Below are 15,203 nucleotides of genomic sequence, written 5' to 3' on the forward strand. Positions count from 1 at the left end.
AATCATGCTATGTACATTCTCAGTCAATTAATTGATATAGATGACAGACAGCAATGGGCTCAACCCCGAACCATGAGGCACACCACCAGTCACAGGCCTCCAGATTGAAAAGCAACTTTCTACCATCACCCTCTGCTTCATTCCATGAAGCCAATTGACTATCCATTCCGCGATCTCTCCTTGGATCCAATGCACTCAAAACTGCCATACTCTCTAGTAACTTTCCGACCACAGAGGTTAAGCTCTCTGACCTATAGTTCTCAGCCTTTTCCCTGCTGCTTTTCCTGACATAGGCACAACATTTGCCACCCTCCAGTCTTCCGGCACCACACCTGCACTTAATGATGATTCGTAAATCTCAGCCAGGGGTCCTGCAATTTTGACTCTAGCTTCCCACAGTGTCCTCGGATATATCCCTCTCATCAATTATCTTTGTCACCTCCCAAAAAAGCTCAATCAAATAAGTAAGAAAAGACCTGCTGAATGTCCCTAATTAACCCATACTATTCCAAATGGGAGTAAAACCCATTCCAAAAAATCCTCTCCAATAGTTTCCCTGCGAGGCTCGATGGCCTACAATTCCCTGGATTCTCCCTGCTTCAGTTCTTAAAAAAGGAACTACATTAGCTACTCTCCAGTCCTCCAGGATCTCACCTGCGACTGGAGAGGATACAAAGATCTTCATCAAGATTCGCGCAATCTACCCTGTTGCCTCTCTCAATAACCTGGGATAAATTCCATCAGGGGGATTTATTCACATTAATGCTCTTCAGGAGTCCCCACACCTCATTCTTCTTAATCCCATACTGCCTGTATAATTTCCACGCTGGTCTCACAAACCTCCATGTTCTCCTCTTTGGCAAAAACAGATGCAAAGTACTCGTTTAGTATCTCGTCTACATCCTCAGACTCCAAGCACAAACTCAGGCCCTGTCAGCTTTCAACCTCTTAAATCTTGCATGCGCTTCCCTTTTTTGGACTAAGTTTAACAATGTCTTTGGTCATCCAATGTGTTGCTCAGGAGCTGCTGCAGGGTTCGGGTTCATATTTTTAGATCATTAGGATCTCTTCTGGGGCCCCCGAGTCATACAATGCAAAAAGCGTAGTGGAGAAACCAGATAAACAAACACATTTCAGCTGATCTGCATCACCATATTTATTCACCTCTCCCTGCTTGTCCTTCCTTTGAGACCCACTGTTTTATTCCTCTACCTTCTAATCATTCCTTCCCATTTCTGACCCACTACTCCCTATTCCCCTACCCCTCTATTTTAAACCCATCTGAGTATCACTAGCAAAATCCCTGCAAGAATACAGCCCCCCCCCTCCAACTACTGTAATTGATACCTGCAACAAAAATACTGTAAAAACTGTGAATGTTGCATTGCATCTCATCTCTTTACCTGCTCAGATCTCCGCATTCAGAATATCTCAAGTCATTATAGAAAGTTCCTTCAATGAAGAAAAATGCTGATTTGTACAAGTCCTATTTAAAAGGAAAAACAGCAATTTTGAATCATTATGTTATTATTATATGCTGCCGTTATACTTTAATATTTTTTGTACTATTTTGGTTTGCATTATAATCTTGCACCATTCTGCTGTGATGCACTTGTATTTATTGTTGCAATTAGCATTATTCTGTGTTTACTGCTTACTCCGAGGGCTTCATGAGAACAAGGTTTTTCTTTGCAATCTGGTGCACATGGCATTAAACTAATTCGAAACTGAAACGACGGGCATTAATCTCCACGTCAGCAAGGTTCAAGCGACACAAATTCTTAATATATTTCATGAACATAGAACAGTAAATCAGAAGAATGGGGCCTTCGGCCCACAATGTTTGTGCCGAACATGATATCATCTGCCTGCACATGATCCATATCCCTCTTTTCCCTGCACTTCCATGTGTCCAACTTAAAGCCTCATTAGGCACAAAAGGCTGGAGCAACTCAGCAGGTAGCATCTCTGGAAAAAAGGAATAGGTGACATTTCAGGTCAAGACCATTCTTCAGACTAGCGGAGAGGGGAAACTGGAGGTATGAAAAAGCAAAGAATAAATCAGTCGGCACTGATGACTTAGGCAATGTGGAGCCCACAATGGTCGATTGTTGGCTGATGAAGAGGTGATAATGAGGCGATAGGAACAGTGAAACAAGCAAGATGATTAGGGTGGAGGAGGGTGATGAGAGAGAGAATGCAGGGTCACTTGAAATTAGAGAAACTAGGCTGCTGGGTTGTAAATTGCCCAAGCCACTTAATCCCCACTATCACATCTGCCTCCACCACCACCACTGGCACTGTGTTCCAGGCCGCCACGTAAAGCTATGCCCTCTAGAGTTTGACATTTCTACTCTGGGGAAAAAGGTCCGATTGTCTACTCTATCAAAGTCTCTGAAAATGTTCTATACTTCTATACAATACAATACAATACCATTTATTTGACATTTGAACATCATATGAGGTTCAAACGAAATTTGGTTTCTGCAGCCATACAAGAAAAGAACCAAGACATCCACCAACACAATTTACACAAACAATTAGGTCACTCCTCAAGCTCAGATACCTTAGAGCTGCATCTTGACTTCCTAAAGGGCCTGTATCCACTTGGCAATTTTTTCAGCGACTGGCGGCAACATATCAGTGTCGCCAACATTTTTGAACATTTCAAAATCCAGCGGCGACAAAAAAAAATGTTGCGACATTTGAAAAAACACCGGACGTCAAACGTCATCACACCGGGTCACGCCTGCCGCCAATTTTTCGGTGACCTGATATGTCAGTCAATGATGCCGGCGGTCGCTGAAAAAAATCACCAGTGGGACAGGCCCTTAACTCTTGCATTCAATGTCCAGCAATGCAGGCAAGCATACGGCTTCTTGACCACCCTATCTACTTGTGCTGCTGCCACCTTCAGTGACTGGACTCCAAGGTCTCTCTGCACATTTAAGGATTTTGCCATTAGCTGTAAACTTTCCCCTTACATTTAATCCTCCAAAGTGCAACACCTCAAACCTCGGGTTAAAATCCAGTTGCCACTTCTCCACCCATTTCTGCAGCTTATCTATTTCCCACTGTATCTTCCTTAGCCTGCAACTCCTCCCATTTTAGTGTATTCAGCAAACTTACTCAGCAACCCATCTACATTTACATAAGGGTCATTTATATATATCACAAACAGCAGCGGTCCTAGCACAGATTAGTGGGGAACTCCATTGGTCACAGACCTCCAGCCAGAATATCTTCCTTCCACCACACCCTCTGTCTTTCGTGATAAGACAGTTCTGAATTCATACGACCAAGTCTTCATGACTCGTATACATCTTAATCATCTGGATCAGCCTGCCATGAGGGACCTTATCAAAAGCCTTACTAAAATCCATTTATACAACATTACCAACAAGCCCTACCTTCATCAATCTCCTTTGTCACCTCTTCAAAAATCTGCATACAAAAACATACTGGCTATCCCTAAATATCCCATTCTCTTCCAAATGGGAGTAAAATCCTATCTCGAAGAATTTTCTCCAATTGTTTCCCTACCACAGACAGGAGGCTCACTGGCCCATAGTTCCCTGGATTCTCTCTACTTTCCTTCTTGTTCTCAAACTGCCCTAGCATATTTGTATTCTCCACTGTCCTCTAATTCCTCCTTCTCGGTGAATACAAAACTTAGAAACCAAAGTGGTCATATCTGTGTGGAGCCAAATGAGATGGGCAAGGTTCTGAATGAGTATTTCTCCTCTGTGGAGAAAAGGTGAAGACTGTGGAACTTTGGACAGTTAAAAGTGCCTTGAGTACAATCAGTATTAAGGTGTAAGAGGTGATAGACATCGGGCTGATTAGGGATAGTCAGCACAGGAAGAGCTAGCTGACTGGATAGAGAATTGGTTTACACACAAAATGCTGGAGTAACTCAGCGGGACAGGCAGCATCGCTGGAGAGAAGGAATGGGTGATGTTCGGGTCGAGACCCTTCTTCAGATAATTGGTTTAATGGAAGGAAGCAGAGGGTAACGATGGAAGGTTGTTTTTTTGGACTAGAAGCCTGTGACTAGTGCTGTGTCTCAGGTACACAGTCCTTTGCTATTTGAGGTTTATATCAACAACTTGGATGAGAATGTGAGAGGTATGATTAGCAAGTTTGCAGATAACACAAAAGAGGGTGGCATCGTAGACAGCAAAGATAATCGTCAAAAATTGCAGAAGGATCGTGATTGGTTGGGTGTGTGAGCTGTGGAATGGTTAACGGAGTTTAATACAGATAAGTGCAAGGTGTTGCACTTTGGGAAGTCAAACCTTGGTAGGATCTTCACAGTGAATGGCAGGGGCTCTCAGGATTGTTGTAGCACAGAGGGACCTAGGAATACAGGCATATAGTTCCTTGTAAGTAGCACCATAGGTAGATAAGGGGGTCAGGGAGCCTTTCTGCACTTTGGTCTTCACCAGTCAGGTTATTGAGTATAAAAGTTATGTTACAATTGTACAAGACATCAGTGAGGCCACATTTGGAGCTTTGTGTTCAGTTTTGGTCACCCTATTATTGTAAGAATGTTTTTAAGCTAGAAAAGGTCCAGAGAAGATTTACGAGGATGTTGTCGTGACTCGAGGGGCTGAGCAATAATTTGAGGGTGAGCAGACGAGGGCGTTATTTCTTGGGGCACAGGAGGATAAGGGGTAATTTTATACAGGTGTTTAAGATTATGGGAGGAATAAATCATGTAAATGTACCGTCTTTTATAAAGAACATGAATACACAGGTGTAAGGTGAGGGGGGAAGATTTAAATGGAGCCCGAGGGGCAGCTTTTTAAAAAAAAGAAATACAGGGTAGGGAAATGGAACGAGATACCAGAGGAGGTACCAGAACGAGATACTAGAGCCAGGTACTCTCAGGACATTTCAAAGACATTTGGACAGGTACATGAATAGGATAAATTTAGACGGGTATGGGCCAAACGCAGGCAGGTGGTATAGTTGCAGATGGGGCATGTTGGTTATTATGTGCAAGTCTGTGGGGCATATTTCTACACTGAAACATCACTTTAAAGTTGACTCCTACAAGGAAAGGTTTTTGTTGGAATTCTTGAGAAATTATATGCAGGAGGAAAGCTTAACATAAAAAAAAACATATTTTCAATACTTCTACATGCCACCAATATCTCATTATATACATTTATCTACAACTCCCCTCTTGATTTTATATTTGGAGTCTAAATTATTAAAGTAATAGATCCACATACCTTGCTAATATGCTCTGGAGCTAGGTCTGGTGTGTTGCTGAACTCCCCACCTATCTGGAGATCACTGACACACGAAATGGCATCCCTTACTTCTGTTAGATTCTGACTACCCAGAACGAGCATAGTATTATAGGGTTTATTTTCTCTGTGCTGTCAAAAAACAAGTCAAACATTTCAGTACAGGTACAAAATGTACAAAAACACACAGGCAGCAATCAATGAACAATTGCAAAATGATATGTATTTCTTAGGCTCTTGATTTCAATAGTTACGACATGTTAAAATTGCTTTGGGCTTTAACTTTCTATGTACACGTGTAATCTTCATAGTTTTAAAAGGACACCCTAAGTTGAATTGCACATAAACTTACAAGGATGGGCAGTGAGAAGAGAATATGAGGGAGAGGGAGAGAGAGAGGGAAATCAGATTTATTTTGGAGTTAACAATTCTGGTTGAACTTGATCTATCAAGTATAATTTTCCAGCATTTGTTGCTATTTTTGTTTCAACAACATAATATGATCAGGTTGCCACACTCCTACTTGTGGGATGATCAATCATAAAAAAATAGTATAACTACAGGCTAAATTGGACAGTATAATTTGATTGGAAACTAGAGCTGCTTTCAAAATTAGCAAGCAGGAATTAGTCAATATGTCCCGGCGGCAGGGCGAGATGGAAAAACAATCTAGGGTTTCCATGCAATCTACCCACCGTAATCAGATACTATTATCTCTTCAGAACACAGACTGCCGGTTTCACCATGGGTGACCATAGAAATTGACAATTAATCACTTCTATTGACACGTGTGATGATATTCCATTAAACAATGTAACATACAGCCTTCAGTATTTTTTGATTGAAGTAACAAAGGTAAATTTATATCAATTAAAAATACCTTTTTTTGCACACATCATGAATGCTTTCAAAAGAAGGCTAGATAATTATATGATAAAAACTAAAATCTGAAAAAATTACTAGAAGCCCAAGTTTAGATGGATGGAAAAAAGAGAAAACTAATGTATAATGTAGCCACTATTGTTAATTAATTAAGATGAATGGCACAGAGTATATATTTTGTTTACTTTAGAACTCCACCAAATTCACAATAATCAAAACATATACTTTTTTAGTCCTGGCATTTTTAACATTTTGTTCAAAAAGTTTAAAGTACTTACAGGTACCGAGATTACATGCGCAACAGCTTTGCCCACTATTGATTATTTGCTAATCAAAAGTGCAATCTATCACACCTAGTGTCCCAATATAAATCTGTGGTATGGCCCAATTGATTGGAAATCATTGGCTTATAAGTACAATTTAAGCACACACACGCACCTTGGTAAATATAACAGGGGAGTATATATTAATAGTTAGGATAACCTCTCCAGCTGGAACAAAATTTTCTGAATTACTGGGCTTCCTTCCCACAGTTTGCATTTCCTGAATGACACAAAATAAAGACAAAATCAATAGTTTGTTAAGCAAATGGATACATCGAGAGAATAGGTGACCTAGGTAAAAAAGCGTTTCATTTTAGGTTTGTTTCTGCATGAAATAGAAAGCAATATAAGCTGATAACTGAGGACACTGATCCCCATTTTACTGTCGGGTATGAATAAATAGCTTTTAATTTTAAATGAAAATACTGTCATCATGCCCATAACCTTTCATTCAAATACTATGTTACCCATTTCCACTAAACAGCTGCCTTTCTAAGTACAGTGCAAAAGTATTCCAACCATTACTCAACACAATTTGATTACTGCTAAAATTAGAAATTTGGTGCACTGCACGTTCAACTTCATGACACAGTATTGCTCCCTAAAATTGAAAAATATAAAGTGAAATTCCCAAGTAAACCCACGTATTATTTCAGACCACCCGCCTTCTTTTGATTTTAAATATAATCAATATGCAAAATATTTATTTCATACTCAATTTTTGGTGCTTTACAGTAGGCAGGTATCACATAGCAATAGGCACAAGAGACAGCAGATGCTACATTATGTACAAAGAGGAGAGCCGCTGGAGGAACTCAGAAGGCCAGGCAGCACCTGTGGAAGGAATAGACAGTCGACATTTCAGATTGAGACCCTTCCTCTCAACTGAGTAGAAGGGAAGTAGCCAGCATAAAGAAGTGGAAGAGGGATGGGGTGAGAGCTAGCAAGCCATAGAGGTGAGAAGTGAGGCAGAAAAAGAGGGATCACGCAACCATAGTCTGACTTATTGAACTTCACGTGACCTATTAAAAATATGACAAATACTATTGTCAAATATACTTGCATGTTCTTGTTCAAATATATGTTGCCGACATGTACGGTCACACATCAACCGCTCTTCTTTCTTTTCAATTACTTTCTTTCGGATTCTGTACAAAGTGAATAAATTCACGGTAAATTGCAGCTGCAAGTAAACCACAGGATAACCACCAATTCATGGCATCCAATTCTTTCCACGTTTTCTGTGGAAGTGGATTAAATGTTGATCATTCTTCATAAGGAGTTTGACAACGATTGTTATTTTTATTTGTATAAACCATCGTTAAATAGACCATGGGGGGTGGGGAGGGAGAGAATGGTATCTGATACTGCCGATTGTCTGCTATAACCAAGTAAGGTAAGTTTCTCATTCTTTTGGGAACGGGGTATCCCCTCTATCATAGATGATGCCCTCGCACGTCTCCTCGGTATCCCGCAGCTCCACTCTTGCTACCCTTCCCCCTCAATCGTAACAGGGAGAGAGTCCATCTAGTCCTTACCTTTCACTCCATCATCCATTGCATACAGCACATAATCCTCCAAGATTATCACCACATCCAACGGGATCCCAACACTAGTCACATCTTTCCAATTCCACCCCTTTCCGCCATCCAAATCAAGATGTATGTTTGCGTAGTTGTACTCAACTACGCAAACATAATCAAAGACTTTAAGAAATTAAGGAAAAGCCTGATCTAGTCCATGATTCCTATAGAATTATTATTTCTATAGGAAAAACATTTCTCAGATTTTAAAGATTTTAAAGCAGTGGATCACACAAAATTAAAAAAAAATCTATTAAATTCCCAAAGCAATTCAGATGTCACTAATAGAAACTATAACATAAAAAGGATCAAGAAAAAAACATCCATCTATCATGTATATATCCAATGTTACAGCTTGGGATTACATTGAATCAAGCGGATGAACCCCTTGTGAGCTGTTTCACAAAAGCGTCTCGATTGTGATAACCTACTACACACATGAACATATTTGCACAATCATTTTTTTCAAAAAGATTATTCACATCACATTTCAAGCATCGCAAACTGAAAAAAAATTAGTTGATGCACAGAGTTGATGTGGACAAGCTTTTCCCTTTGAGAATAGGGAAGATTCAAACAAGAGGATATGACTTCAGAATTAAGGGACAGACGTTTAGGGGTAATATGAGGGGGAACTTCTTTACTCAGAGAGTGGTAGCAGTGTGGAATGAGCTTCCAGTGGAAGTGGTGGAGGCAGGTTCATTGGCATCATTTAAAAATAAATTGGATAGGCATATGGATGAGAAGGGAATGGAGGGTTATGGTATGAGTGCAGGCAGGTGGGACTAAGGGGAAAAAAAAAATTTGTTCGGCACGGACTTGTAGGGCCGAGATGGCCTGTTTCCGTGCTGTAATTGTTATATGGTTATATGTAAACCCCAAAACAAATTGAAATGACATTCACAAAAATAAAAATTGTTGGATTTTGTTAAAATATAAAACAATGACAACACATCGCCATACCAAACCAAAAGCAAAACAAAACGTCTTGCCCAAATTATACACACATTGATCTCCAACAATTAAAGGAGCAATAATATGACACCGTTAATTTTTTTCCCCTGCAACCTGGGGAGATGCAACACCTGAGCCGACACCTCCTTCCTCATCTTTATCCAGGGAGCACAGGTGAGACACCGTACTAATCAAGAATATGTGTGTCGGTGGAGGACTCTATTTCAGGGTGAGACAAAGGTTCACATGTTCCTTTTCAAATCTAATCTATTGGATTTGGTGCTCTCCACGTGGCCTCAATTACATCTGCATATGTTTCACCATATCGAGGTTAGGCTAGAAGATTTTTTTCCAAAATAATATCTAAAATTACCAAATTGCCTTTACAGTACTTCAAAAGAAGGAATCTCAAACATACTGTAACGTGACCAGATCTGTATCTTGCGGAATAACATCTGAATTGGTTGTCTCCTTTGAGCAGTCCAATGTATCTACACTGTTCAAAAACAAACAAAATATATCAAAGTCAGTCAGTCATTTGTGAAACAGCAGTTCAATAAAATTACAAATTCAAACTATTAATTATGGCCTCTTGATCTAGTAAGCTGGTATTAATTTTGTCCTGACTGAGGGAACTGGTAAAGGAGGTAGGAAGATCCCAAATGTATTGCAACGAGTTAAACAGAATTTGAGACCTCTATGAGCGGCATCAAGTCTTCCAATAAATTTACTGAGAATAGTGAAAGTCTCAAACGTTCGAATTATTACAACACTAATGTATAAATGGCAACATTTCAGAGCACGTTAAATGTGACAGTAAAACTGATAATCTGCTATGGGGAGTTAAATATTGGGACGGTAGCACTATTGTCATTTGCCACTCAATTATTATGTTTGTTTACCTCACTGACTATTTCTAACTCCCACCCACAGAATACCACAGAAAATATGATGTACTCTCAAGATCACATTTAATAGAATAATATTGCTTAAATATATAGTTATCGAACTTTGCATTTCGGAAAAGTCCAAGCTGAGAGGAAGACAGCAAAATACTGAAAATATTGGGGGTGAAAATGATTTCAGGACAGTTTGTTACGAAAATGAAAGAAATTGTAACAGAATACTTATACAGCTGAGTGAGTATAATTTTATGGATGAGAAATTGTGTTCAACCAATTGATGACTTCTTTGACAAAGTAACTAGCATGTTAGATAACAAGGAAGCCAATGAATGTAGCACATGTTGTTATCCATAATTTGGTCTGTGAAGTGGCCCATAAAGGATTACTGCATTAGATAAGCACCTCTGGATTTGAACGTAATAGGTTAAGTCCAGGGGGTCAGATATGGGGCTTTATGTGTGGGGCACATATTGTCAGTGCAAAGGGGCTATGAGCAAGGCCAAGTGTGCATCCAGAGTCAAGGTCTGGAATAGTACTAGATGTGCAGTCAAAGCTGGGACCAGGGGAGTGTTCAGCACTGGGAACCTAAGCAGGTAAGCAGCCATGATCAGGGTAGAATAGGGGGCCAGGTGTAAGGCTGGACTCAGATACAGGAATGAGAGCAGGTATGCAAATGGAGTCAGGGCCAGGAGTAGTACGTGGTGTGCAGCGAGACCCAGGTTGGTCAACATGGGCCAAGTGTTTGATTATAACCCGATTTCCATACATGAATACACTAAGATAATTCATGTGCTGCACGTGTCGATCAGAGCCTGGGCTCTACTGTAGAATGTAATTTAGTCTAACCTTATTCATAGCTAATCCAATTTAAAGCATATATATATATGAATTCAAGTGTAAGTTAAAAGACTCGCTACAGTATGCACCATATTGCACAATTTCAAGCTGAAAAATGCAAAAGTTCCGTACCAATGGGAGGGGGATATCGGACTTGAAAATCTTGGGAATTGTCGCATTTGCTCACTGCATTTCACCAAAGAAGGCATTATTTGTGTTTTTTCTTGATTCTGGTATCTAAAAAGTCTCAGAAGTGATAAATCTGGCTGTAATTTTTTCTTCAGATGCGTTTTCATTTTGTATGTAAAAACCCATTTGTGAACCATGGGCGATTTAAAAAATTTACAGCCAGATTTATCACTTCTGAAACTTTTTAGACGCCAAAGGAATCAAGAAAAAACACAAATAATGCCTTAGTTGATGAAATGCAGTGAGCAAACGGCCAATGTTCGCTAAGCACTCTGTCTGTTGTTGTCCCTTCAGCTCTCACTTCTATCTACGGTCATTTCTCCTCACTTTTGGAATTCTGAAGTAGGCTAAATGTCTCTCGCGTTTATCCCGATTTCCATAATTATTTACAGCGCAAAAATTGACAATTTCAGCGGGTTTTAACGGGCCCGCTATGCTGGAAACAATGGTAAGTGCCTACCTGCAGTTCATCGCGTGTACTCCATTTGGAGCAAAGATCTTATAGCGAAGCTAAAGATCTTTGATTTGGAGTAGCTATGGGTCGTGACCCGACTGCCGTGAAACCTCCCTATAGCATCCATTAAAAAGTATTGAGACATATAAACGGGCAGGGAGCAGAGTTTGCAGACCATGTGCAGGCAGATGAAATTCATTAAACGGATTGGAATCATGGTCAGCACATTGTAGTTAAAGGACACTGTATTGAAGGGTTCTGACCCGAAATGTCACCCATCTTTTTTTCTCCAGAGATGCTGCCAGACCAGCTGTGTAATTACAGCAACTTGAGTATATCCTTGACTTCAACCAGCATCTGCAGTTCCTTGTTTCTACATCTTGTACTATTCTTTGTTTTGCTCTCTCCTCATTCCCCGAGCTCCACTTAAACACCGTTATCAATCACCGTCAACTCGCCACTCGCCCCTTCTCACCCGGTTTACCGCAGCCACTAGACTAACTCTGGCCGGTGGCCGGTGGCCGGCGCACTCACTCACTCACTCACCTGCACACCATCTGCAACTCGTCCACCATGTTGGTGGGCAGGCTACGCTGGGCAACCAGCTGCTGCACCACGTCCCCTTCGCGACCCAGCGCCATGTCCGTCTTCTTCAGCTTCTCTCGCCACAGCGCACCGAAGCTGCCGACATTGAAGGCTTTTGTGTTTACATCTATCAGCTCATAATCGGGGACATGGTCGTGTCCGGAGACGGAGGCGGAGGCAGCCACGCTCGGCCCCGCCGCCATGTCTGCGCTCGGCATTGTGGGATACAAGGCACATCTGTGATCTTTGCTTCTAGACACGGTGACGGCGAGAGACGACCTGCTGGAGACGTTTAAAATAACTGGGGAAATACACGAAACGGTAAACTAAACATTCACCAAAGTTAAATAATAAATTAACTTGCTTTAAAAAAATATTGGGCTGAGGATTGATGGAAAATGCAGATCAGGTAAGATCTGTGGAAAGAACCGTTCTACATTTCCCTTGAACAACGTCCCCTTTGATGTGTTCAAGAAGGAACTGCAGATGCTGGAAGATCGAAGGTACACAAAATTGCTGGAGAAACTCAGCGGGTGCAGCAACATCTATGGAGCGAAGAAAATAGGCGACGTTTCGGGCCGAAACCCTACTTCAGACCCTTTGATGTCTCGTTTTCACACCTTACCCTTCCATATCTCTGTGTCTCCCTCTGCTCTGATGCTCAGTCTGAAGAAGGGTCTCGACCTGAAACGTCGCCCATTCCTACTCTCCAGAGATGCTGCCTCACCCACTGAGTTACTCCAGCATTTTGTGTCTTCCTTAAGAACAGAGTTACTGTCTGCTGTTATCAACTCGTTTCATAACGCGATCATTAAGGTAATAAAACCAAGCCTGTTATTTGGTCGAACCGCATGTCTTCCATGCTATTTACAGGATTCACTGGCGCAAAGAAATTGAAACTCCAATTTAGTTTAGTTTAGAGATACATCGTGGAAGTAGGCCCTTCGGCCCACCAACGATCACCCGCACACTAATTGTATCCCACACACTAGGGGCAGTTTCACCAAAGCCTCCAAACCTGTACATCTCTGGAATGTGGGATGATGCCGATGCACCAGGATAAACTCCGTCCTGACAGCACCCGTCAGGATCAAAAGACAGCAAGTTAAACCGCTGTACCACTGTGCCACCCTCAAATTGTGAAATAAAAACTACAAGGGGCTCCATTCCAAGGTAGCTAAGTAAGTTGTGAAGAATGGTTCTACATTAAAACCTGGTATAAACGTGATGTTCATCTGTTAGTGACAATTCACACCCCTCCTGTGTATTTCAGAGAAATTAACCATTATTCCTAGGTTATTTTTGTCATGTGTACTGAGATACAATGAAAAGAGTTTTGTTTGCGTGCTGTCATGTCACATTAAATCAAATCATACTATATATAAGTACAATCGAGCTGTACACAAATACGATGGATAGTACAAAGAAAAAAATAAACATACAGAACATAGTGTTGCACAATATTGTTACAGTTACAGACAGCTATGAGGTAGGTTGGAAGATTGCACTATACCCTAATTTATAGGAGGACCCATGAATTCTGCAGAGAAGATTTAAGTGGATGTTGCCAGGGCTTGAGGGCCCGCGCTATACGGAGAGGTTTGAAGGCAAGAACTTTATTCCTTGGAGTGCAGGAGGATGAGGAGTGATCTTATAGAGGTGCATAAAACGGGAGCTCCGGTTTCCTCCTACTCTCCAAAGACGTCCCGGTTTGTAAGCAGATTGGCTTGGTAAAATTGTAAATTATATCTGCTCTCACCACCAATGCCTCCAGTATGCACCACTAAGCAGCTAGCTATGTATATATCCACTAAGTAAAAGAAACTACAGACGATTGATTCCACACTCAAGCAAATGCTAAACACCTGCGTCTTGTCTTACACTTAACATAACCTTCCATCAAACAATCAAAGCGCCACTAATATCAACCTCATATACTGTTTAAAACCCGAAAGGAATACACTTACCTCGCGTTATACATTTCCTTTCTACCCCCAAATGACACTGTTTCTTCTCCAAATCCATCTACTGCCTTTCTCTGCTGCCTCTGATATCTCCTTTGTGTCCTGACACAAACTGCCGTGAATTCATAACTCTCCAGATAGCGACGTGGTCGATCGCGGTATGAAACCTCTACAACCCAAAGTACATTTGCTTTCCATCCTCGGTGCTCAACTTCTGATGCCAAATCTACATATCTAAACTTTTACCTTTCATAAGCTCATCCATTGAGTTCTCCCAAGTCACCATCAATTGTATAAAATACACAGTCTAACTGACTATAACACTATATCTGGCCTTGAACTAGTACTAGTAGTTGAGAGCATGCTGACCGCTTGCATCATGGCTTGGTTCAGCAACTTGAGCGCCCTGGAGAGGAAAAGACTACAAAAAGTAGTAAACACTGCCCAGTCCATCATCGGCTCTGACCTTCCTTCCATCGAGGGGATTTATTGCAGTCGCTGCCTCAAAAAGGCTGGCAGTATCATCAAAGACCCACACCATCCTGGCCACACACTCATCTCCCTGCTACCTCCAGGTAGAAGGTACAGGAGCCTGAAGACTGCAACAACCAGGTTCAGGAATAGCTACTTTCTCACAACCATCAGGCTATTAAACCTGGCTCAGACAAAACTCTGATCATTAATAACCCACTATCTGTTATTTACATTTCATCAGTTTATTTATTCATGTGTGTGTATATATTTATATAATGGTATATGGACACACTGATCTATTTTGTAGTAATTGTCTACTATGTTCTGTGTGCTGAAGCAAAGCAAGAATTTCATTGTCCTATCAGGGACACATGACAATAAACTCTCTTGAACTTGAACATTATTTCCTGCGGAACAACAAGCTTTCCTCCCAAGTCTACCTGCATCTCCCAATCATTGGCTCTCCTTAGCTGGCCTAACTCATGCCTGTCTATAAAACTTTCCTCCTCTACCTTTCTCTCCCTCACAGACAAAATAAGTAGCTACACTCACAGTTCTATTTCATACAGAATTCACCTGAGCTCTCCTCTCAATTGCTGTAGCTATACACTTCAAGACCTGGTTATGCCACCAAGTATATCGACTTTAAGAAAGACTAGTCTTACATCCTGATAAAATATGCCTCAACATTGTCACCTCCAAACACAGGGAACACACTGGGTTCCCACCTCTCCAGTGTTTGAAGTTCTGCGGTGATGGTAGTACATCATAAATAGCTCCTGTCAGGCAACTTAC

General features: G+C 41.1%; 1 protein-coding gene across 1 annotated transcript in view; it reads right to left on the bottom strand.

Moving 5' to 3' along the window:
• Positions 1–12,203, bottom strand: part of snapc3 (small nuclear RNA activating complex, polypeptide 3) — a 28,792-nt gene extending 16,589 nt beyond the window's left edge. Inside the window, exons 1-6 of the mRNA XM_055632644.1 lie at positions 11,932–12,203; positions 9,419–9,496; positions 7,527–7,611; positions 6,579–6,683; positions 5,241–5,390; positions 1,404–1,486 (exon numbers count right to left, since the gene is read on the bottom strand). Of these exons, the coding sequence (XP_055488619.1) occupies positions 1,404–1,486; positions 5,241–5,390; positions 6,579–6,683; positions 7,527–7,611; positions 9,419–9,496; positions 11,932–12,188 (758 nt within the window). The 5' untranslated portion in view covers positions 12,189–12,203. The remainder of the gene's footprint in view (positions 1–1,403; positions 1,487–5,240; positions 5,391–6,578; positions 6,684–7,526; positions 7,612–9,418; positions 9,497–11,931) is intronic.
• Positions 12,204–15,203: the final 3,000 nt, after the last annotated feature.

The sequence above is a fragment of the Leucoraja erinacea genome, chromosome 3 (genome assembly GCF_028641065.1).
Source record: "Leucoraja erinacea ecotype New England chromosome 3, Leri_hhj_1, whole genome shotgun sequence".
In the NCBI taxonomy this organism is placed as follows: Eukaryota; Metazoa; Chordata; class Chondrichthyes; order Rajiformes; family Rajidae; genus Leucoraja; species Leucoraja erinaceus.